This window comes from Aegilops tauschii, chromosome 4 (assembly GCF_002575655.3).
Source record: "Aegilops tauschii subsp. strangulata cultivar AL8/78 chromosome 4, Aet v6.0, whole genome shotgun sequence".
NCBI lineage: Eukaryota > Viridiplantae > Streptophyta > Magnoliopsida > Poales > Poaceae > Aegilops > Aegilops tauschii.
The window spans coordinates 522,638,672-522,664,878 of record NC_053038.3 but is presented as its reverse complement, the minus strand read 5'-3'; the positions used below and the strand labels follow the sequence as shown (position 1 = coordinate 522,664,878).

The window sequence follows — 26,207 nt, the reverse complement described above, 5'->3', positions numbered from 1 at the left end:
GTTGCATCTGCTGCATATGAGGCTGCATTTCAAGAACCAGGCTGGCTGGAGCTGGACATGCAATGCAACTACTGTTGCAAACTTCAACCAAACACCCCACAGGGCCTCATTATTTCTAAAAATGCTTTTTATCTCTAATAAATGATGCTTTGATGTGATGATAATAGGGTTAGTGGAACTAATGATGATGGTTAATTGTCCAGGAACGTATAGAGGGTCATATTTGTTGTATGCGGCCGCAGATGATTGAACCCAAAAAAAAAAGGTGATTGAACAATATACAAACGACAATGTCGATGGTACGCTTGGAATTAGCCTGGACCAGCAGGGCGCGGTCGGTCGCCACGTACTACCCCCGATGCCGGACGAGCCGATCGACGTAGCCGTGTCGCCGGGGACCGCGTGCGTGCGTGGTCGCACGTCGGCCTCACCTCAGGCATATATCCCGCACGCGACAAAGCTAAATCCGGAAATATTTTGACTAACCAATCAGCCGGCGAGGGGAGCTGCCATTTTCATCAGCGCCGAGCTCAGCAGCAGGTGGAACCGCTCCATTTTGCATCCCATCAACCAACCCTTTTAAATATTTTCATCAGCGCCGTGCGTGGTGTTCTTCCCCTGTCCACACGTTAGATTGTTTCTTTAGATTATTCCTACACATTTTCTACCACTTGTTGCCGCTTTGTTTGGCACAAGGAGTGTCGCCTACGCCCCAATAGACGAGCGCGACAATCGAGGTCCAAGATCGGGTTTCTATATTTGCTCATCCAAGACGGAAGAGGCACGTATTTGGGCCCACTGATGAGCTCGAGGGTCACACTACGCTCCACAATTAGTAGTTAACTAACGTATGCAGATGTTGACAGGGCGGCTTTCGATTAAAAGTAAGGAGGCTGACAGTTGACAGCGGGCTGATTCATCGTCGGGGAGCGACACGTATCAAGATCGATGTTTTGGCCTGACGACGGGACGCCACGCAGGGCTCCCCGGCGCGGACACGCGTCCACTCGTACTTGGCAGCTGTCCATCAGGCGGCCTCCCTGCGCGTGCACGTCCCTCGAGTATATGTATAGCTCGGCTCCCACTCTCACATCACAAGTCATTCCTCATTCGTGGCACTAGACCAATCGCGAGTGAAAAATGAGCAGCGGCGGCGGCATTGGGTGCTCGGGGAGCGGTGACGGCGACGGTGGCATGGTGGCGCCGTTCGTGGCTAAGACGTACGCGATGGTGGACGACCCGGCGACGGACGCCGTGGTCGCGTGGGGGCCGGCCAGCAACAGCTTCGTCGTCGCCGACCCCTTCGCCTTCTCGCGCGCGCTGCTCCCGGCCCACTTCAAGCACGCCAACTTCTCCAGCTTCGTCCGGCAGCTCAACACCTACGGCTTCCGCAAGGTGGACCCGGACCGCTGGGAGTTCGCGCACGCCTGCTTCCTCCGCGGCCAGACGCACCTCCTGCCCCGCATCGTCCGGCGCCGGAGCGGCGGCAAGCGTGGCAAGGAAGACGCCGACGAGGAGGATGAAGACATCAGCAGCAAGATGCTAGCCATGGAGGTGATCCGGCTGAAGGAGGAGCAGCGGGCCACCGAGGACCGCTTGGCGGCGATGTGGCGCCGGGTGCAGGACGCCGAGCGCCGGCCCAAGCTGATGCTCGCCTTCCTCCTCAAGGTAGTGGGCGACCCCGACGTGCTGCGCCGCCTCGTAGGCAACTCGGGTAGCGACGCCGGATTATTCCCAGGCGAGCGCACGGACGCCAAGAGGCCGCGGCTGCTTCTCGACGGGGAGGTCCAGGTGGGCAAGAAGAAGATGCGCGCCGACGGCGACGGGATGTTGCGCGGCATCAACCGGCAGGAGGCCTTCGTGCGGGAACCCAGGGTCGACTTCACTGGGTTCTACACCGGAGACGACGGGTTCAGCGACGTGCCGGTGGTGGACGACCCGCCGTACGCTTTCAGTGTGGACAGCGGCTACTGATCAAGTACCTGCCTGTTGGTTCGGCTCGTGTTGCTATCTCCGGCTGTCCGCCGACACGTCTGTGTACTGTACGTAATACATAGAGAGTTTTTGTTTTTCTAGATGGCGCGGTAGGCGTACTTTGTGGCAAACTACTTTGTTTTTTTAGAAAAGGGGGACATCCCCGGCATACGGCCATCTTTATTAGCAAGAAAATAGGGTCAATAATAGTCTTAAAATCTCAAAAGCTGCTCACAAAGAGCTAAGGAATAAAAATAAAAGCCACAACCGGCTGGCAAAAGAAGGATAGGAAAACTAATTGCATATCCTATTACATGACCGTTATCCAAACCGGTTGAAAATATTCCGTGCTACCATCTCTCATCGGATAGATCCAGTAACCAAACGCTTCCTGCCCTTCGTCGAAGTGAGTAACGATCACATACGGATCAACGCAGTGGCTCGGAAGATAACCTGCAAAAAATGAGTATTTGTTGTTCTGCTAAAAACCAAATCATTTATGTAATTCCAGATAGCCCATAATAAAGCACATACTCCTACACGAATGTGTCTCGCTGTTTGGAGCTCAATCCCATCCAACCATGTCCCAAATAACGTGTTAATATTATTCAAAGGAGTAATATTGAAGCTATCTTAACTGATTGCCAAAGAATCTTTGCTAAAGGGCAATCGAGAAAGAGGTGTTTCATTGTTTCATCCCGGTCACAGAAGCTACATCTAGTGGATCCATTCCAATTGCATTTAATCAAGTTATTCTTAGTTAAAATGACTTGTTTATGTACAAACCATATAAACACTTTAACTCTTAAGGAAACTTTGACATGCCAAACATGTTTCGAAGTAGGAATAGAGCTAGAATTAATAACATCCAAACACATGGATTTAACCATAAATTCTTCATTCCTAGTAAGCTTCCAACACAATTAATCCGGACGTTGAGAGAGTTGAACATCCATCAATCTTCTCACAAGATGGAGCCAAGCTTTCCAACGGTTGCCGGCTAGCGCTCTCCTGAAATGGATATTTAGAGACATGGACTGACATACTAACTCAACGGTTGCATCTCTACTTTGTGAACAAGGGATGCTATAGAGAACTGAGCGCTCACATGGTTTGGTTTGGTCTTTTGTTGGAACCAGCTCAGGGTTTTATTTAGTTCTAAACTTAACACTGGTGTACGTGTTTTTTTGATTTTATTTCAGTCTTTTCGTCGACGTTCGTTCAATATTCAGTGAGAGAGAGAAGACGTTCTCGTAGGAGGTGCTCATAGAGATAGGTGTGAGTGTGTGTTCATAAGAATAAGTATGTGTGTGTATGAGCGGCTGTGATTGTAGTGTTAAAAACACGTTCACAAAGTGTATTTATAAATGCTAATCTTTCGGTCCTTTTTTTCTTTGAAATAGCCTTTCGGTGCTTTCATACAGTGCAAACACCGCTGGTCATGAATCAGGGTGCTTGGTGATCTCTTTCATTTTTCATAATGCAGTCATTTGATTTATCATGAAATCCTTTTAGAAACAACTTATGAATAAACAAGGCCACTTCATCTTCTCATTTGCCTTTGAAAAACATAGATCTTTCCCTTTAGCGTAAATGAAATTGAGGGCGTCATGGAACATCAGAACACATTTTATAATGTATCTTGCTGTAATAAAGGCAGCTTGTACAAAAGAAATTAAGGAGCCAAACGTTATACCCGATCAAAGAAACTAAACTAAAACCAATCATATAAGAATATTAGACCAAATCAAAGAAACTAAACTAAAAGCAACCAACAAAAAATATTGTGCCCGCAAAAAAATTACTGACAAAACTCGAATGTCACATCAAAACACTGTAAAGTCTAAACTTAGGGTTTCTTTGGTTTGGAGTAATTTCATACGAATTTTTTAGGATAGGATTTTTATAAGAATTTTTCCTTTAGAGCTCTTTGGTTCATAGGATTCCTATTCCTATATAGGATTAGTTCCTATCCTCCACATTTCAAAGAAAAAATAAATATTAGCCTAGACTCAATGAAAAAAATTCCTATGATGTGAACCAAATGCCATCTCTTTTCCTATCCCTGCTCATAAGATTTGAGATACATGTCATCTTATTTTATACAACTTCCTATTCCTATCCTATAAACCAAATGAGGCCTTAACATCTCTAGCGCCGTCAATGGCATCTTGATTTTATTTTTATGCACCTGATAGAAATCATTTGAATCTTTAGTATCCTTCAAATCTTCACTACCCTTCGACTCTTGGGAAAGTCTATAAATTATATGTCCATTGCTTGAATCATGACAACTTACTTCAATTTTGATCCTATCCCTCATCAGTATTTATATAGAACTAGACCGGATCTTTCCAGAATATTTGCGGAAAATCATACTTGCCGAACGATGGGCTTGACGGCTACTGCATCAACTGCGCACATAATAAATGTTGGGGGCTTGGGCCTAAGCTTACCCGTTGTCAAAGTCTCGCAATAAGCGAGACTAAGGCTAGCCACCCCGCAAAAAAAAGGCTAGCCTCCAGCACCATCTAAATGGGCCATCCTAGTGCAGGAAGAAGCATATGTCCTTATTTGCATGTCCTGTTGTGAAAGATCTGTTTCTTTTAGTTTTATTGCTTTTTATTTTTGATATGTAAAAACTGTATACATTTTTTTGTGAGAAAGCTTCCAACCTATTCATCGCGGGTAGAAAAATGTTCACCATGGGTAGAAAATGTTCATGAAATGCAAACAAATCAGTTGCGCAATTTAAGAAAAATGTTCACACAATTTTAAAAAGCTTTATAACATTAATAAATGTGCACATGTATTAAAAGTATTGTTTGAAAATTTTGAAACAAAATCATACAATATAATAAAATTGACTCACTTTTTTAATAAATGCTCATTCATTAAAAAAATGGTCATGACATTTAAAATTGCCACAAATTTCTCAAAAATGTGCCATTAATTTTTTTCCATAACATGTAAAAAATGTCCACGTGTTTAATCAAACTTTCATGGAAATAATGTTAAACGTGTATAAGAAAATGTTTAGTGTGTAGAAAATGTTCATCATGTATTTGAAAAATCTTGATGTGTATCATAAAATATTCATATTTTTTAAAAGGTCATGAAACGCAAATTTTGTTTGTGTAATTTTCGAAAAAAATTCGTGACATATCAAAAAATGTTCATAGACTAAATCCTGGTGAATTTAAAAATCAGGAATTTCCAAAAAAAAAAACAGGAACAAAAGGGAAAATGGAAAAACATATAATCGATTTTTAGGAAAAACTAGTCATAAAATAGAAAAGCCAATGGAAGAAACAGATAAAGAAAAGAAAGAAAAAACCGGATAGAACACTACTAAAACGAGACAAACATTCTGCAAACCATATTGGGCCAGCCCAATTAGCATCAGAGTGAAGGCGGGCGCTTGTTCTGTCACGCAATATACCGGATAGAACCTTCCTAAAACCAGACAGAAACATAACTTTCAACTGGTGTATCTATCTCCTTCGAAACATTTGTGTACTGTGTGTTGTAGGGCTTTTTGTTTCTGTTTTAGGCCACGTGGTAGGAGTACTTTGTGGCGAACTAATATGTGACCAAGGGAAGCTACAAACTATATGTTCTTCCTTTTGATACTTTCGTGCAAACACCACTTGTTACGAATCATGCTACTTCGGTAAAAAAATGTCATGTGGCATGAATCAGGGTTGTCCGGGTCTAGGAACTGACTTTTTGGTGACAAAACAATGTATTGATTGAGGGTTGGGGTGTTCACGATGCTAGTTTGAGACTCGGAAATTAATGATCCATGTCTATGAACACACCCTAACTTTAGATTGTTTGTTTATACCGGACATGATGGGTCTTCCCCGAATCGAAACGATCAAGAACAAGTAAATATGGTAATTGTGTAAAGCAATCTTTTTTCTAACATACTACACATAACAAACTACTAACAACGGCGAGCAAACATACCACACCAAGAAGTGAAAAATCCCTAGTCGGGCGATTTTGGGAAAAGAAACCCTAGTAACCAACCATGCTTCTTCCCTTCTTTTAGCCACCAGAGCGCATCATTGGGCAAAACCCGCATGGCAACAACAACAATATGGAGGTCCTCAGGCCCAGATCTGGCGTCTAGCAGCACCTTATTTAGGTAGTCTATGTGTCTTGGTTGGGGCGACGTTGTCCATTTGTAGGCATAATGTCCTCACTGTTTCGTTGGTGCGCTTTAGCACCAACAGAGGGGTGTGTGGAGGTGTGTCTTTCTTCGGATCTTCCTGGATCCATTGGTTTTAGTCTACGGTCAGGGCCGGTCCTGAGATTTTGGGGGCCCGTGGCGAAACTAAAACTCGGGGCCCTTAATATAGACATCATAATAATAACAATGAAATATGTATATATGAAATATTATCAATAGCAATTAAATGAATTCAAAATCAGAATGCGAATCAAACAATTTATACATATTACCTTAAAATGTTCTTCTACGTTCCTCGATGCAAAGTCACTTATGATAGGGTCCATATCAATCTCATCCAATAATTTCTTCTCGATGCAAAATGCAGCAAAGCCATACAACCTCTCCTAAGTCATTGTTGACCTCAAATAATTCTTCAATAATTTCAGCTTCGAAAAGCTTCTTTCGGGCGATGCGACCGTGACGTGCACAGTAAATAAGATGCGATAAGCAATGGAGATATTAGAATAGCAATCAACTTCTTTGAAATGCTCGAAAATCACCATAGCAGACACTATAATAGAAGATCTTACAACAGAAGCAAAAAACTTTGTCAAGATCTTTTGAATAAACTAGCCACTTTCTATCATGTTTCTCCCCATTGCTTAATTTCTCTTCATCTACATGGTATTCTTTTTTTCCTCTCTCACGGCCTTTTTCAACTAAAATGTCTCTTGCTTTAGTATCAAGATTGTCCCAATTGCTTGGATCATAAACATTAGGAGTATGAACATGTTGTTCATCAAGATTAACAGACTATACGTGTTCATCTGATGAATTAGTTACATTCTCGAAGCCGCTTACATTGTTACCGCCGATGTTGGTGTCGACATTTTCTTCTCCCTGGTCATATTCTGAATTCCGAGTAGGTTACTGCTCTTCCTCTATGGCAACCATCGCAAACTTATGATCAATAGGTTTCTGCTCTCCCTGGTCATTTTTGGAATTCCCAATAGGTTACTGCTCTTCCTCTATGGCAACCATCGCAAACTTACGACATGATAACGCACAATGCTGGAAAAAAAATGTTGCATCAATTGGTGAACTTTACCGGCTTATGCATCAAGGAACGGCAATATGATATTACTACCTGATGGTTGATTCAGTGTGTGTGCCAAGTGCCAACATAGAATTGCAGATGGGTGTCTGTGGAATTGAAATCAGCGGCAAACTAGATTCGACGTATTTCTACTGCCTATACATAATTACAGATGGGGGCCCTAGGAATTGAAATCGGCAGCTAATTAGGAAGGAAATTACCAGGACGCATGAGGGAGGAGGCGGCAATACCAGTACGAACGTCGGGCGGCGGCGGCTTAGGGCTCGAATAGTTGCGCCTGCCTGATTACCTTGATGGAATTGGAAAGGCTTGCGTAGATCGCTCCATTTTTCACGTGAAGGACTCGCTCCCGGCTGAATCAATAGCTGGGATGGGCCGATCAGCCTGCTGCTTGCTGCCCTCGTGTGAAGCCCTTTCATTTTTTTCCCTGACGTAGGCCCATAACGAATCTAGGCTTAGTTGTTGCATACCTGGGTGGGGGCCCCTGGATTGTGGGGGCCTGGGGCGGCCAGCCCCCTGCCCCCCTCAGGGCCGGCCCTGTCTACGGTGAATCTGTTTGGAGGGCGTGTGGTTTTTGAGTATATGCATACCCTTTTCGGTGTTATCTTCTACAGGGCGGCGATTTATCGTCGATGGATGCAGGAGGAAGAAGGCTTCGGCACAGCTCAGGATTTGTATGTATGATATTTTTCTGTGAGATTGTGTTTCTATGAATATGTGATTCTTTAATGTAAGATCTTAGGCCTCTCTGCCGGAAAAAAGTAACAATTCAAAATTAGATCATGTTAAAAATATGTTGCTTTCGACGCTCAATTTAGATTATTAGTTTACTTCAAAAAATATAAGTAGAACCCGAAGAAATAGCATGATAACTATTAAGTAACGGCAGCAACAAGAATCTCCTTGTTTGTGTTCGGCAAGATCAGCATTTTCATTCGGTAATCTGGAGCCGTTTGTGTTTCACGAGATTATGAGTGACGCTCGCGGCATGCTAGCATCGATGGCGAGGAGGTCTTCAAGAAAAAATGCATATAAAAAATGTTCAACATGTATATGAAAACTATTTTGCATTTATTCACAAAATGTTCAACGTTTATGTTAAAAATGTTGATCGTTATTTAAAGAAAGTTCATACATTTTTAACAAAAGTTCATGATACATAAAAATTTGTTAATAAAAAAATTCATGAATTTTAGAAAGAAAAAGGGAGACGAAACAAAAAGATAAACAGAAAAAATACATCTAATACAAAAAAGAAAAACCAATGAGAAACCAAAAAAAAGGAAAAAAAGAAAAATAAAATCGGATAAAACCTTACTGAAACCAGACGGAAAATTCCACAAAGCAGTCAATACACTTCCATAAAATGTCCCTTAAACCGGTTGAAAACGTTATTGCGTCGGTCCGATTTGCATCAGAGTGAAGGCGAGTGCATGTTCGTCATCCAATACCATGAGACGGGAGCTCCTATCACTAGTGGAAAAAAAAGCCTAGCTATGGCGTGGCAAAAAGTGCCTTGCTGGCGTAGAGACCCAACGCCATCAATATGGCGCCAATGAAAACAGTTGAGTGGTGGCGTTGGCAGACACGTCAACAATATTTTTAGTATGGACGGCGTGCCACCTGGCTAATGCCAGCAATATATTGTGTTATCTATGGCGTTTATTGTGAGGCAACGCCAGCAATTTATATTTTTTGGCAATAAAAAAATATACCCAGCGATTAGTATATGTCCAGCCATTTAAACTTGTAGTGGTAAGTCTCAAATCCACAATATATACCCAGCTATTACTACAGTTTTCAGTAACTAGCTTGCTACTACCTACAAGCAAAAGTTATCCGGTGGCTAGCTCTATACAAGCAAAAGTATCGTCATCGACCTCACGCAACTTGTAATCCGCACGCTAACTAGCTACGGTGAAGAATGATCCTCATCTCACGCAACTTGTTCCTGTTGCTCTCTCCCTCCTTTGTGAAATAGACTTTGCGGGTCTTCGGCTTCTCCGTCTCGGCCTTTAGGAGCCGTATCTCCTTCATAGACTCGATCTCGGTGACCAGTAGCTGCTTCTGGTCGATGAGCTTCAATTTCTTATCACAGAGATCGAAGATCCCGTCGATCATATCGTCCTTCTCTTTCTTTAGGGAGTCATTCAACTCGTTAAGTGTCTTCATTGTACTCTCCTTTGACGCGACAAGCTCACGGCTGAGCATGTCCACGTCACGTACCGATAGCTGTTGCTGGACCAGTTCTGGAGATGGGTCTCGTACATACGCCTGACAAGTCAAATATTTGAAATCATCAATAAAGAATGGTTAGATGATATATGTATATATGCATGTGTTTGCAATGCTCATGGATGTTTTTATAATCTTACCTGGTTGGTGCTCGTTTCACCTTTGTCAACTTCATCATAGGCCGCGAAGTTGCACGAGGACTGGTAGTGGCTGTTCTAGCTACTCATGCATGGCTAGAACTTCAAAATAATGACAAGTATATAGGTTATTATGACAAGAACCAAACACACATGTCCTTAGTTCTGACAAGAACCAAACACACATGTCAAACAAGAATAACAATTAAGTTACAAGTAAGTTGCATCCATGCCCATCTTTGCTATGTGTTGCAAGTTGAAAAATGATTTGTAAGTTGATAATATATATTGCCCTGCTGATCAAACAAGAATAACAAGTAAGTTGATAATAATGCCAATCAAAGTATGGCAAGTATGGCAAGTGATCTAATACACTTACACAAATTCTACAACCTAACTGATCTATATAGAGGCATGTCAACTTGTCAAGTAAACAAAGGAAATTACGTTCTTTTATGGGAGTAAACAATGGAACCCTGATCTAAACATCCACATGATGATCATTGATGCAAAATGCAGATACAAAATGCCACTGCCACTGTCATTGTCATATGTTCATTCATGTTACCATAAAACTTAAAGGCCTCGATAATGATACCACATGCTATCTTCATTTATCCTTAGTTCTATTTCATACAACTAAAAATGCATACAAGATGTCCATGGATGCTACTTATCACTTCCGTTTAGAGGCTCACATGTTGCTTAATATCTTCAGACTTACTTAGCACTTCCATTTAGAGGCATAGTGTTCATTTTATGAATCTTGAATGATTGTATTGTACCGGGGATTGTTTAATATACAATAATAATTGTACATAGCTTCAGTCAAAGCATCGACCACTCAGTTTGATGTTGATGAATTTGTATCACAACTTCTGTTGAATTCTGGTGGTTAAAGATACAACAAGAATTTCAATTTGGAGAAGATGGAGGCGATGAACTCACCGAGGGACAAAAATGGAGGCGATAAACCCTAGCAGTCCGTGCCTTCCGCCGCCGCCGCCGCTTCCGCGGCCGCCGTCTCTCCGTGGTCGATGTCTCTTCCGCCGCCGCCGTCGAAGAAACCCTAGCTCAAAACGAAATGAACTCCAATCAAATTGGAGGGCAACGAGCGGCGAGAGAGGGAGAGAGGGGGAGAGAGCGTTAGATTACCTAACCACCGACGAGAGAGGGAGAGAGTGGCGAGAGAGGAAGAGCGGCCGGCGATGACGAGCGGAGAGAGAGGGAGTGGGGTGAGGGTGTCGTTGCCCTGGTTTTGACCCCCACGGCCTCCTAATACTTGGGCTTGGCCCAATGCTATAAAAAATCACCACATAAAAAACTAAAAAGAAAAAAATTATATAAACTATTTGAAGGCTCAAACTATATATTTTAAGTCTTAAACTAAAAAGAAAAAAAATTAAAGTCTCAAAGTACATTTTTTAAAATGTCATTATTTCCATTTAAAAATAATAGAAATTTAATAAAAGTAAACTATAATATACTATAAAAAAGATCACAACATAAAAAACTAAAAATAAAAAAATTGGAAGTGCCAAACCACATATTTGAAGGCTCAAAATTATATATTTCAAGTCTTAAACTAAAAAGGTAAAAAATTAAATTTAAAGTCTCAAAGTACATATTTTAAAACACTTCATTATTTCCTTATAAAAATAATAGAAATTTAATAAAAACAAACTATAATATACTATAAAAAAGATCACCACATAAAAAACTAAACGAAAAGAATTGTAAGTGTCAAACCACATATTTGAAGGCTCAAAATTATATATTTCAAGTCTTAAACTAAAATGAAAAAAGTAAATTTTACGTCTCAAAGCACATATTTTTAAAAATATCATTATTTCTATTTAAAAATAATAGAAATTTAATAAAAGTAAACTATAATATACTATAAAAAAGATCACGACATACAAAACTAAAACGAAAAAAAATTGTAAGTGTCAAACCACATATTTGAAGGCTCAAAATTATATATTTCAAGTCTTAAACTAAATGAAAAAAGTAAATTTTAAGTCTCAAAGCACATATTTTAAAAAATATCATTATTTCTATTTAAAAATAATAGAAATTTAATAAAAGTAAACTATAATATACTATAAAAAGATCACCACATAAAAAACAAAATAAAAATTGTAAGTGTCAAACCACATATTTGAAGGCTCAAAACTATATATTTCAAGTCTTAAAATAAAAAGGAAAAAGTAAATTTAAAGTCTCAATGTACATATTTTAAAGAATGTCATTATTTCTATTTAAAATAAAATATAAGAATGTTGGCATTGACAAAATAATAATACTGGCGTCGGGACCAAGAACACGACACAACTATATATAATAGTACTGGCGTTACGTGCTATTCCACGACAGCACTATATTATGCTTGATACAAATTGTTGATCCCATAAACTTCTGACGCTACCCTGTTTTCCAACACCACCACTATGCCTAACCTAATGTCGTACCAAATAAGCCAACACCATAGTTATTTGAAAAATATAGTGCCGGCGTTGGTTGTAAATGGCGGGCCACCAACGAAAGTTGTGGTTAGCACTTTTTCCACTAGTCTATTCCCCTACCGTGGGTGAGGTAACGGTAACACACACCCTTCTCTCATCCAAGCGCGACATTGCACCAGGCCATGTGGGGGCAGTGTGCCCCCGTTTCTTCTTTTCTTCATTAAAAATATTCAGGATTTAAAAAATGAATTACAAAATATTCATGAATTTGAAAAATTATATATTCAATAAAATATTCGCTAGTTGAAAAAAATCTTCTATAATTTGAAAAATGTTTGTGAATTAAACTATTAATGATTTTGAAACAATATTCGTTCATTTGAAAAATGTTTGTAAATATAAAAAATGTTTGTGATTTTTAAAAGGCTTCGTGAACTCAAAAAATGTACTGATTTGAATAAATGTTCGTCGGCTGAAAAAAGAATTGTTTGCCTGTTTTTTAAACAAATTGTGACTTCAAAACTATGTTTGGGATTTTGAAAAATGTTGACGATTTCAAAAAATATTTGCAACATGGAAAAATATTCATGAATAATAGAAAAGTTCATGAATTCATAAATTGATCATGATTTCAAAGAAAATGTTCATGAATTTGAAAATATGTTCTCGATTTCATAAAAATATCCATGATTTCAAAATTTACAATGGATGAACAGCTCTTGAATTCTCGGTTTAAGAAAATCATGATCATTTTCGAAAAAAAATGGTTTTTTTTAAGTGATGAACTTTTTTGTTGTTGATGAACAAATTTTTAATTCGATGACAAAAAATTGTACACAGCTTTTGAAAATGTTCATGAAATGAGAAAGAAAATATTAAATAAAAAACAAGGCAGAAAAATAGAAAAAGAGAAGAAAATGAAGAATGAAAAATTAAAGATTGTTTTTGGAAAAATCCCAAAGAAAACCCGAAAAGACAGTCTGAGTATGTTCTATAACCGCTACTGGGGCTGGCCCAAAACACGTAGCGAGTGGGGGAGGGGGGGTGGGGGGGGGGGGGGGGGGCGGCGGGCGTTGCACATTTTTGTTGACCTACGCGGGGAATAGGATTCTCAGGGTGAGACATCGAAATCACTAATTAAGGAATACTCTTCCTGCCTTTTCAGGTCAAGACAAGTGGCGCACATGTAGTGCCCCACTTGTCGCAACCTGGGATATTTCCTTTTTTCGTAGATTCGTTCATTCAAATCGTTTTATCTCTTAAACCGTGCGTCCAAATCTCGAACCGTTTTCACCGTTGGATTCCTCGTATTGAGATCTTCATAATTAGATCCCATGTTGATATGTTTCAATGATTTTTCAAAAAAAAACCGGATAAAGAAATTGAACCGGGAGCATGTATTTTTCCTTTCCGAAGAGGAAAAACCGTGTCTCTCGCGGAAGCAAATTATGCTTCTGAAAGAAGGAAATCTGCGCCTCTCACGGATGAAAAAAAAAACCTCATTCGTGCCTCCCGCGAAAGCAAATCCGTGCCTCCACGAGAAGTAAATCTGTGCATCTCACGGAAGGAAAAGAAAATAAAATGTATTTTTTTCCTTTTCCGAGAGGCGAAATCTGCGCCTCTCACAGATGAAAAAAAACCCTCATTCGTGCCTCCCGCGAAAGCAAATCCGTGCCTCCACGAGAAGTAAATATGTGCAACTCACGGAAGGAAAAGAAAATAAAATGTATTTTTTTCCTTTCCGAGAGGCACAGTTGTGTCTTACGCGGAAGCAAATCCATGTCTCCATGAGAAATCAATATGTGCACCTCGCAAAAGGAAAAAAAAACTTGTTTTTTTCCTTTTCCGATAGGCATGACTGTGCCTCTTGTGGAAGCAAATCCGTGCCTCCGTGGGAAGTAAATATGTGCCTCTCGTGAAAGTAAAGAAAAGAAAACATGTCTTTTTCCTTTTATCGAGAGGCACTGTTGTGCCTCTCGCGAAAGTAAATCCATACCTCCACGAGAAGTAAATTTGTGCCTCTCGCAGAAGTAAAAAAAATGTGTTTTTTTTTAAATCCGTACCTCCACGAAAAGTAATTTGTGTCTCTCATGGAAGTAAAAACATCTCTTTCCTAGGACGCATGGCTGTGCCTCTCTCAGAAGGAGATCCGTGCCTCCATAGAAAATAATTCTATGCCTCTCACACAAGAAAAAAAACACATTTTTTCGTGCATTGTTTTCTGAAAAAGAATTTTTTTCCAAAACCTGAGGAAACCTCGAAAAACTAGAAAGCCGAAAGAACAAAAAAATTATCTAAAAAGCGAAAATGAGTACAGGAAAAATAAGAAAAACAAAATCCGCAGAAAACGCCAAGCACAAGACACGAGGCAGTGGCTGAGAGTACACCATGTGGCATGCTCCTAGCCCAGCAAAAGTGACCCTTGCATGGACTCTTCATAGAGTACTCGCGGATTAGTTGCTCTCGTGAGATCTCCTCATCGCTTCACACACGCTGACGCCCACACTGGTTAGACGGGCCGTGGACCAAAAGCATTGGTCGCTCGCTGCATCAATGGGTCACGCAATCGTTCTGCTCGCTGGCTGGTAAGTTCGTACGCTTTAGCTGCTGCTGCTATGTAAAAACATCGGCTAAACTGGCTGCATTTTCTAAAAACCAATAATGAAATATTTTTTATGTATTTTCAAAAAATATATTTTTATGGACTTAGAAAAAACAAGAATAAAAAAAATTGTGTGTGTATTTAAAAACTGTTCATGAATTAAAAAAAGTTCATGTATTTGATTTTTCTTCATGATCTGCATTTTTTTCACATATTTCAAAAAAGTTCACAAAATAGAAAAAAGTTCACTAATTTTGAAAAAACTTGTGAATCCGAAAATTGTTCACTAATTCAATAAAAAACTGATTTAAAAAATATTCAGAAATTTGGAAAAAACTCACGAATTTGAAATTGGTTCATGCATTTCAAAAAATGTTCATAAGTTTGAAAAGCATGTTCAAAACATAAAGCTGAAGCTCACATTGCCGGGGCTATCTAAATAACAACGATTCCCATCATGGGACGCTCGCTACAAAAAGGACTAGTAACGGATGCTATAAGTGCCAAAGAGGCCAGAACAATGCCACCCATACAACGGCATCTCACGGACTCAGCTTACAGGCTTGTGTGTCATTTTTTAGTTGGCGGGAGATCAGGGGAGGGGCCACTGTTAAATTCAGCGGGGGAGTGGGGTAACTTAGAGTAGTAACATGCATATGTTACTAGCCTATTTTACTACCTTCACAATGGGAAAAAAACATATATGTGTAGTGTTATGCAATACTTCATTTGTGAAGCTGTAGACACATCTTGTCTTGATATATGTGATGTTACTCATACTAATAATAACTATCTCTTTCTTCATTAATTACTTGCCATATTATTTATTTTATCTAAATATGTGTGATTTTACCATCTATATTACTCCCATTGTAGATAGTCTTAGTGAAAGGTCTTGTAAGTGTGAACTTTTGGCTCACAGTGAAATTCAGGGTTGGGAAGCTATGAAAAGGTCTAATCATAGCAATTGGAACCATTCTCTCTCCAAAAAAAAGAAAATTTGCAAATGCGATGCCAGTCCGCTGAATTAAAAAATCATCAGACCGACTCTCAAGTCATGAAGCATATCCAGCATGGAGGCTGTGGAAATTATGAAGGCATGGCCAGGGAAATAAATGAGCAAATTAGATCTTTTAGTTCTTGTATCTTTAGACATGAACTGAGGCTACTCATAGTGAGGAATATCATACACTAATATCATGCATATGATACTAGTGTATGATACTACCTCCACAATGCATAGTATTATAGAGTAGTACCATATATGAGAGTGTGGAGTTTCTGCTCCCGAGCTCATCTGCACCCCCGCTCAGAAAAAAATTCAAAACAAATACTAGAAAAATTCAAAAAATTCCAAATTTTTGTTGGGTGGTAGATAATTTGATGCGTGAGGTCCGGACAAAAAATTTCAACTCATTTGGACATCCGAGCAGTTCTCGGCAAAAAAGACAAATTCAGGGTCTGTAAAAAAGTTTACTGTTAACGCACTGTTCTGCTCCGATTTGTTTTTTTCTGCCAAGAGCTGCTCAAATGTCCAAATGAGTTGAAATTTGGAGCGGACCTCACGCATCAAATTATCTACCACACAATTTTTTTTTTAGAATTTTTAGAATTTTTCTACTATTTGTTTTGAATTTTTTTCCGAGCGGGAGCAGATGAGCCTGGGCACCGAGTTGGATTTCCGCATATATGATCTTATTTATTAACATGTATGAGACAAAGTAGCATCGCATTTAATATGAGACAGTATCTACCTATGCTACTCTAACCCTCTCTCTCTTCTAGCGGGCTGTCGCGACTGTACCTCGGCCCTTCCCTCGCCGTCAGCAGCAGAGAGGACCGGATACGGGCGATCTCCTCACGACGCGCCGCCCCTGTGTTCGGCGGTGGCACTGGGACCCCGCCGGCGTTGATCCTCCACGCCGGGGGCACCCGCATGTCCGGCGGGACTGGGTACTCGGCCTCATAGAGAAGCCGAGCTTCGTCCTCGTGAAGGTGGCGGCGGCCGAAGCCGTTCGGCCGCCGCGCCATCGTCTGGAAAGCGCTCGGCCATCGGGTGAACTGGAAACGGCGAGAAGAGAGGGAGGAACGGGGGCGTCGGCGGTGGAGAGTCTGTGCGTCTCACCGGTGCGGGAGGGGGCGGCTTATATAGGCGGAGCCGCCGTGTGTACGCGTGGCGGGCGAGGGACGCGCGTCGCCTGGTCTTCACTGCGCCGCCCGCGAGGCATCAATGGAGGAGGCTGACCGGCGCGGCAGCTTTGGCACTGACTCCGCCGCGGGAACCGAGGCGATGAGGATGACGAAGCGACGAGAAGAGTCGAGTCGCTGCCAAGGAGGGCCCGCCGTTTTTTGCGCCAAAAACGATTCGGCCGGCGCCCCCAAGCGCCCCCAGCATGCCGGGTTCGGTCTGGGTCCGCCGGCGCCAATTTCGGCCCGAGCCGGCGAAAATTGGGCCTTTGGGGGCGCGACTGGGCCGATTTTTCGGCGCCGGCGGCTGAAAAATCGCCTGGGGGGCCTTGTTGGGAGCGCGGCTGGAGATGCTCTTAGACATGAACTGAGGTTACTCATAGTGGGGAGTATCATATATTAATATCATGCATATGATACTAGTGTATGATACTACCTTCACAGTGCAGTGCGTAGTATGATAAAGTAGTACCATAGATGATCTTATTTATTGACATGTATGGCACAAAGTAGCATCGCATTTAATATGATACCGTATCTAACTATGTTACTCTAACCCTCTTCTCTTCTTCAATTCTATGTCACATTAGTGTGTTTACTATTCCCAAGTGCACGATACTACTCATTAGAGAGGGAGTAGCTAAGATACCACCATTATGACCAGCCTGAGAATGTCAAATATTGATGCTCATATTTGGCTAGGTATGATGTCTCTCTCCATCAGGGGGTGTTGATTCCTGTAAACATTTGGAATAGTATAATTTAAAAAGCCTGGCCGAGTATGTGAACTCCAAATCGAGATGGCCAAACTGCTTTTGTACTACCGCACGAGGCCACCGCAGTTTGCAATTTTGTACTACTACAAACATGCGCTCACAATCCCTGGCTTTTTTCTTTATTTTCTTGAAAATGTTTTCACAACTTCAGTTGCCTCGGGGAAAGTGAATTCGATGAGCAACTTGGATGGCTCCTGTCCAACAGAAAAGAAAAAGAAAAGCAAGGCACAGCGGTCTATAAAGCGGCAAATGATGGCGCTCGAATCCGAATCGTATTATCTTCTCGTCCGGCTCACCGCTCCTTGCCTTGCTTGCTTCTTATCGGGAGGAATATAATATCAGCATGGCCGGCAGGCCGCAAGTACTTCCTCACCTCCTCTCTCTGTTTTCTCTCTGAATTATTACAGCGGTAGGTTGAAGATTGATGTCAGTTAATTGTCAATCATTGCATTTAGGTTTTTCAACGAGCACGGGTAACTTTTCTCTGATGGATATGGGAATTTCTCTCTTTCTCTCAATGGTGAGAGAACATCTCAGATATTTCTCTCGCAGTGCTTCAGATTCCTTCTGGTCAACTCTTCCTACACACAATTTCTACCAACAAATAATCTGATAATGCTAACAAATAAGCTGCACACCGTGAGTGCCAAATGATTGTATCACCCTTAGTAACAAATTGGCCCGAATATTTGGGAGATTTAATGATTTTTCACCTAAAGCGCATCTCTGGCAATAGTCCCAATTTTAGAGCACCTATAGCTAGGTCAAATAGGGCTTAACCTTCATTTATGAGCCCCAAAAGGCTCGAACTTTGCAAATGGCCCGCATGTTCTCATGATAGATGCCCGCCCCCTGCTCATCAACTACTCAACCGATTCTTATTTTTCTCACGCCTCTCTCATTGCTCGTCTACTGGATTAGCTGGAAGGACAGAAACGAGCGGCTATGGAGCTCAACAACCAACGGCTGACGTATGTGGTAGGGCAATGCCGGCATACGGCGAAGCGGTGGCAGTGTCGGTTGGCGGAGCTTCATTAGGGGAGATTGCAAACGGAGTTGAGTCATGCCCGAGAAAGGTTTAACTATGCATGCTAGTGGCATGGAAACCTTGGCAGGGGACAGGAGCTCTGACGGACGGGAGGCACGACGGTGCAGGGCCATGGGGCAGAAATACCCTCATTCCTTTTGTAACCATACATGTGGGGGGCTTTAGTAGGGGCCTTCTTGCATATCCTCTAAGATACCCATTTGTGGGGATTTTCCTTGCGAAAAGTCAATAAGTATGGATAAATATTGCCCATTATAGTTCATCAAGTGTAACTCTAGATGTTAGTTTTTTAGATGAAAGGCATCGGCCGAGCCTGAGAGGAGGCTTGAACCTAGCCCAGCTTTGAATTAACAAAACCATCAACCGGCCAGGATTACATCGATCAACCACATACAATGCAACATGAAAAAGAAAGTAAAGGAAGACACTGAGGCAGAACAACCTCAGGTGGCCGATACAAGGTGCAAAACAGGACAATGCACAAACCTAAGACTACACAAGCAGCTACCAAGATGAAACTGAAGAACTAAGCTTGATCAGTCAAGGTCTTCGTCCACCGAAGCAACCGGCACCAGACAAACACCGAACTTGTGGAAAGCAACAATGTGAAAGGAGAAGGCCCAAGTCCACTCCTGCATGATGAACAACCTGGGCATAATGAAATCCGTCTTCGTCGCCGTAGGAGGCCACAACCTTCACGTCGTTGGCAGGCAAAGTAGTTCCCCAAGAACCCGAATTCACAAATGGTAACCAGGTGTACCATGGGAGGGGCTGCAACAGACCACATTGTGCTCCACAAGAAACTTCAGTTGCCATCACACATCCACGAAGGAGACGCGCGCCGGAGGATAGGAACGCGAACCAAATCGACACGGCGAGAGGTTGATGAAGAGCAATGCCGCCACAGCAGCCACCAACACACCCAAACACGACATCCACCCCGCGGTACAAGGACGACGCCTTCAGGAAGGGGAATGGTGCCGTAGCACCGCCGTCGTCCCGAAGCAGGATCAAGGTTTTCATCTAGATGAGGGGCGGATGGGTGGGAGGTGGGATACCTCAATGAAGCATCCAAGAAGTAGTTTGACGTCGCGGCATCTTCGTCGTTATGGCCGCCGGCGGAGGCCAAGGGTTTCCCCCGGTCCCAGGAGCCCCGCCGCCAAAACACCGCCAACCACGTACCGGATCAGGCGAGCAGGGCCGCACCGGAGCCGAGATCGAACGGGAGAAGGTGAGGAGGATGGAGTTGGAGCTGGTCGATTCAGATCTGGAGGCCGACCAACGGAGGAAATCCGGCCACCGCGAGCTCCATCCACCGGGGCCTCGCCGCCCAAGCAAGCCGAGGAGCCCAGCCGAGCACCCGCAGCCGCCGTCCACCGCAGGGAACGGCGCTGCCCACCTTGACCGGGGCCGCCACCCCGGCACGCCATGCCCTCCGCGCGAGGCAGGAGCGGCAAGCCTCGCCGCCAGCTTACCCGGCGCCATGCGGGCTTGCTGGCGGCTATCTCCGGTGGCAGCAAGGTCAGGAGGGAGGAGGGGAGAGCCCGGCGGCGGGCTAGGGTTGGGGGCCGCCCGAGTCACCCCAAGGGAGCGATTCGGGGCGGGTGGGGGGGGGGGAGGGATTCCTTCAGATGTTTATTTTCTAGTAGCTTTTCAAGTGGTTGATGTTTTCCTCTGCCTTATGACTCCATCATTGATCCATACCCTAGTGAATTACACCTTTCTTGCAATTTTTTAAAATACAAGAAAATTTAATACTAATGGTATAATAAACTAAATAAGTTGCCGACGTATATGTTTTTCCTGGTAATGTTGTTAATAATGCTGATACGTCTCCAACGTATCTATAATTTTTGATTGTTCCATGCTATATTATATTCTGTTTTGGACATCAATGGGCTTTATTATACATTTTTATATTATTTTTGGGACTAACCTATTAACAGGAGGCCCAGCCCAGAATTGCTGTTTGTTTGCCTATTTCAGAGTTTCGCAGAAAAAGAATATCAAACGGAGTCCAAACGGAATGAAACCTTCGGGAACGTGATTTTCGGAACGAACGTGATCCAGAGGACTTGGACCCTACGTCAAGACATCAACCAGGAGGGCACGAGGTAGGGGGGTGCGCCCTCCACCCTCGTGGGCCCCACGTTGCTCCACCGACGTACTTCTTCCTCCTATATATACCTACGTACCCCCAAACTACCAGATACGGAGCCAAAAACCTAATTCCACCGCCGCAACCTTCTGTACCCATGAGATCCCATCTTGGGGCCTTTTCCGGAGCTCCGCCGGAGGGGGCATCGATCACGGAGGGCTTCTGCATCAACACCATAGCCTCTCCGATGATGTGTGAGTAGTTTACCTCAGACCTTCGGGTCCATAGTTATTAGCTAGATGGCTTCTTCTCTCTTTTTGGATCTCAATACAATGTTCTCCCCCTCTCTTGTGGAGATCTATTCGATGTAATCTTCTTTTGCGGTGTGTTTGTTGAGACCGATGAATTGTGGGTTTATGATCAAGTTTATCTATGAACAATATTTGAATCTTCTGAATTCTTTTTATGTATGATTGGTTATCTTTGCAAGTCTCTTCGAATTATCAGTTTGGTTTGGCCTACTAGATTGATCTTTCTTGCAATGGGAGAAGTGCTTAGCTTTGGGTTCAATCTTGCGGTGTCCTTTCCCAGTGACAGTAGGGGCAGCAAGGCACGTATTGTATTGTTGCCATCGAGGATAACAAGATGGGGTTTATATCATATTGCATGAGTTTATCCCTCTACATCATGTCATCTTGCTTAAAGCGTTACTCTGTTCTTATGAACTTAATACTCTAGATGCATGCTGGATAGCGGTCGATGTGTGGAGTAATAGTAGTAGATGTAGGCAGGAGTCGATCTATTTGTCTCGGACGTGATGCCTATATACATGATCATACCTAGATATTCTCATAACTATGCTCAATTCTGTCAACTGCTCAACAGTAATTTATTTACCCACCATAATACTTATGCTCTCGAGAGAAGCCTCTAGTGAAACCTATGGCCCCCGGGTCTATTTTCCATCATATTAATCTTCCAACACTTAGCTATTTTTATTACCTTTTATTTTACTTTGCATCTTTATCATACAAATACCAAAAATATTATCTTATCATATCTATCAAATCTCACTCTCGTAAGTGACCGTGAAGGGATTGACAACCCCTTTATTGCGTTGGTTGCGAGGATTTATTCGTTTGTGTAGGTGCGAGGGACTCGTGCGTGGTCTCCTACTGGATTGATACCTTGGTTCTCAAAAACTGAGGGAAATACTTACGCTACTTTGCTGCATCACCCTTTCCTCTTCAAGGGAAAACCAACGCAGTGCTCAAGAGGTAGCAAATGCCATGTCCAAAGAAACCTATGTTTTAAAGACTACATCGGAAATGTCATGGATCAACAAAGCTTAGCTCGATGTGATGAGCTTTGATCGTAACAAGTGCCTTTTCAACAAAAAATTCCGGGGAATGTGAAAGTGTCTTTGCGACATGTCTTCTTTAGTTTCCTTCGTGTCAGTAGTTTTGTGAATATTGGTAAAATGTTGATCAGGGTTTCTTGAAACTCCTACTAATTTTTGTTAAATTTGGCTATTAACTGTTTTGTAATAAACGAAAATGGTCTTTCTTCCTTGTTTCATGCTTGCTCTATCATTGATCATTGGGTAGGCTTACAAAGGGACACAATGAAAGACGCTCTCATTGAAGCCTCCCGAAAAATGTGAGTTATGATTGTGGCCTTCAACTGTGAGTATGATGTGGGCCCCCACCATTATGTTTTTGAGGGATGTGTGAAATGTTAAAGGCATGAATCTAGTTATGTTAAAGAGCATTTTTTTTCTCAAAAGGAGCCCCCCGTCCTGATTTCACTTTCATGAAACCAGAGAATCACAAATATTATAACACAAATTCTTAATTCTATGGGCACAACCCGCCTAGAACTCAAACCACACACTCCTAAGCTACATAGATCGAGCAAACTATATGATAACTTAGCATAGAGAAGGAGGGGAGTTTCACTGCACGAAAGCAGCAAGCGCGACATGATACATGGTGATTTCTTTTTTCTCAAGCTAAATAGGAGGACTTCAACAATCCACACAATCAGTGCTACGACAACAACTAGATAAGGGGCGGAGTTGGAAATCTTTGCTAAATAAAGGAAACACAGAGTAAAAAGGGAGAAGGTTATACACAAACTAATGTGAACCGTAGGGAGTATACTCTGATAATTTTCTAAGCCGTTAGTTGCTAAACCCAAAACAAGGCCTTCGAGTTGTCCATTTCTCCTATCATGATAAATTTTCTAGCTCGGCCAGAAAATGCTGCTGTTCATTTTTGGAACATACCTATATTTTTTTTGATATCTCTAGCATACCTGAAACAACCCCAGCAATATCCAAATATAATTAGCCAGGGGACACAAAAAGAAGATGTGGCCCATTGTTTCGTGATCGCCAAAAAACTCACACAAATCTCCATATATACCATCTCGCGAAATAGTCTTTCGCCTGCTCTATAAACAAAAGCCATTGCAGTCTCAGCTTCCTAACTCTCTTCCAATTCCAGAACATGTTCATAGTAAATACACCATGTTTACTTAAAACCCACTTCGCTCTGTCAGGCGCATCTAACAGGACACGGATCTTGATTACGCTAAGCCTAAGGGCTTCCATTGAATATAATGTTTTTTTGCGAGGGAATCTTCTAAAGATTTGTCTGAGTCATGTGCTCATTATTTTACGGAAGTCATGTGTCAATTTTCCCCAAAAAATAGAGAAGAATCCCACAAAAGAAGAACATATACAATAATGATAGCAATAAAGAATCATGTACCCATTTCCACTCATGGTTTGGAGTATATACATAGCATCAATGGCGTTCTCTTGAAAAAGCAGAGAGGAACAGGCAGAAAAACAGAAATGTTCCATCGACAACAATATATGCCCATTTCCACCATAGCAATCCCTTCTTTTCCGAAACAGAATACTTGAATATATAAATCTCATCATTAGTTGATCCAGGTGCTATATAAAGGCCGGGAGGAGCCAGGGGCTGAGGCAGTGCAAGCAAGCAAGCAAGCAGCGCTCACCCACTCAGCTAACGAACCCGACCACCCCCCGATTGCTCGGCAGCCATGAACTGCGGAAGGGGTCCCGCTCCGGCCACCATGGTGCGCTGCAGGCAGTGCAGCGCCAGCGTCGCCGCGCCGGCTGGCGCCCGTGCCGTCCAGTGCATGCAGTGCTGCTGCGTGACCCGCGTCGGCGGGGCTGGGCGACAGCTCAGTGTGGTGCGCCCCATCCCCAACTTCGGCGGTGGCCGCGGCAAGAAGCGCGCGGTGCTGGTCGGGATCAAGTACACCAACACCCGCGCGTGCGAGCTCAGGGGCCCCATCAACGACGTCAAGTGCATGAGGTACATCCTCACCGAGCGCTTCGGCTTCGCCAACGACTGCGTCCTCATCCTCACCGGTACCAATCCAACATCTTTTCTTGTTTGAGGTGACCAGATGATGATGATTTCTTGGGCTTACGCGTACGTTCTTGTTGGTGTAGATGAGGAGAGGGACCCGTGCAGGCAGCCGACCAAGGCCAACATCCGCATGGCGATGCACTGGCTGGTGCAGGGGTGCAGCTCCGGCGACTCCCTCGTGTTCCAGTTCTCCGGAGCGGGTGCGCAGGTCCCCGACTGCGACGGCGATGAGCGGGACGGCATGGACGAGGCCATCTGCCCCGTGGACTCGTTCCAGCAGGGCCCCATCCTGGACGATGAGATTAACCAGGCCATTGTCCGCCCGCTCGTGCACGGCGTCAAGCTCCACGCCATCGTCGACGCCTGCCACAGTGCCACCGTCCTCGATCTCCCCTACCGGTGCACCTTCTCCAAGCAGTCAGTAACTGACTAAGGACATCTCTAGCTGATCCACCAAAATTCAAATTTAAGGAGCAAAACTGACTTTTGAGTCAAAAGAAGCCAACTACCAAATTTGAGTTTTTCACTCCCTAAAAATCTGCTAAAAAATGAACAAATTTAATAAAGTATGGGGGTCTGCTAGAGTGCCCTAAACTCCATCCCTCCCATATCTATCCCATGCATCTGCTTAATTACAGTGCATAGGCAGGACTACATACAAACTTAATAATCCATCCGCTAGTTCTTTGCCGGTCACAATGGAAAGTATCATATACTAGTTTCATACATATGATACTAGTGTATGATACTATCTCCTCCACAATTATCATAACTTGGTATCATAAGAACCTCATTTAGTAGATGAATGAAATACACTAAATACACTAGTTATACTACATATAACTAGTGGCTGAAATATTTCTGAAACGAAATTTCGAAATAATTCAGGTACGGGTGCTTGAGGTGGATGGATGAGCGCCCTCTGAACGGCGCCTGCAAAGGTACCAGCGGAGGCCAGGCCGTGCTCATCAGTGGCAGCAGCAACGGAAAGACCCAGATGAGCGTGGTCGGCATCCATAAACCATAATCTCTTTTCGTGTTTTATTTCTACATTTATGTATGTATGTCACTGATGCATGTGTGCGAGCGTGCAGCTGCCTGAGCCCAATGCCACGATTGGCGCCCTGACGCACAGCTTCATCAAAGCAGTGGAGTGCGAGCCCCGTACCACCTACGGCCACCTGCTCACCTCCATGAGGACCACCATGCGCGCCGGCGCCGGCAACTGCAACCTGCAGGGCCCCATCGGCTGCTCCATCAGCAAGGTCACCAACTTCAGCGGCGTGGAGGTGAGTGAGCCCATCACATTTTCTTGCTCCACAACCAATGACGGCAAGTGTTTACTCACATACACGCTTGGTTAACTCTGCAGGAGCCCCAGATGTCTTCTGCTTGCAAGTTTGACATCAACCGTGAGCCCTTCTGCATGTAGAAGTAGAACCCGCCCGCGGGTTCGTCGTCGCTGCTGCAATCGACGACTACTACCTAGCTAATCGGCTAATCATCGACCGTATCGAGATAGTCGAACACTACTGGGTTAAATAACTATGATGCTTGCTACTAATGTGTGTGAAGTATCACCTCACCTATCACCATGCCTTCAAGAATGAGCATAGCTCATATAAGGCTCTCCAGGAACTTGTTATCTACGGTATTGCACGTCTACCTACGTGCATACCTCACTGTAATAAGGTTGTGGTGTTGTGTGTCGTCTCATGCTCGTCCTGTTGAATAAATTAAGTTCGATGCTTCGTCGCCTCCCAAAGTGATACATAAAAGCAGTCCAAATTGTGAAAAACTATGTTATCAAGTGGTGTGGAGTGTGATGAAACTGAGATTCAAGGGTCGCCTATTGTTCAGAACCCCAAGCCTTCTCCCTTTTTTTCTGGAAAAATCAATGGTGTGTAGCAATTTTATTGATGATTGTAGAATAGGCTGTGCAAACACAACGCATTGATCGGTGCACCAGACACACGTA

General features: G+C 43.1%; 2 protein-coding genes across 2 annotated transcripts; both read left to right on the top strand.

Moving 5' to 3' along the window:
• Positions 1–1,091: 1,091 nt before the first annotated feature.
• On the top strand, positions 1,092–2,169 carry LOC109782395 (heat stress transcription factor C-2a-like). The gene has a single exon (XM_020341023.4). It carries the CDS (start codon positions 1,141–1,143, stop codon positions 1,972–1,974), a length of 834 nt encoding a protein of 277 aa, XP_020196612.1. The 5' UTR covers positions 1,092–1,140; the 3' UTR covers positions 1,975–2,169.
• Positions 2,170–23,797: 21,628 nt separating this feature from the next.
• LOC109782399 (metacaspase-1) lies at positions 23,798–25,980 on the top strand. The gene is made up of 5 exons (XM_020341026.4): positions 23,798–24,228; positions 24,313–24,646; positions 25,118–25,235; positions 25,324–25,518; positions 25,602–25,980. The coding sequence occupies exons 1-5, from the start codon at positions 23,895–23,897 to the stop codon at positions 25,659–25,661; spliced, it is 1,041 nt and encodes a 346-aa protein (XP_020196615.1). The 5' UTR covers positions 23,798–23,894; the 3' UTR covers positions 25,662–25,980.
• The last annotated feature ends 227 nt before the right edge of the window (positions 25,981–26,207 follow it).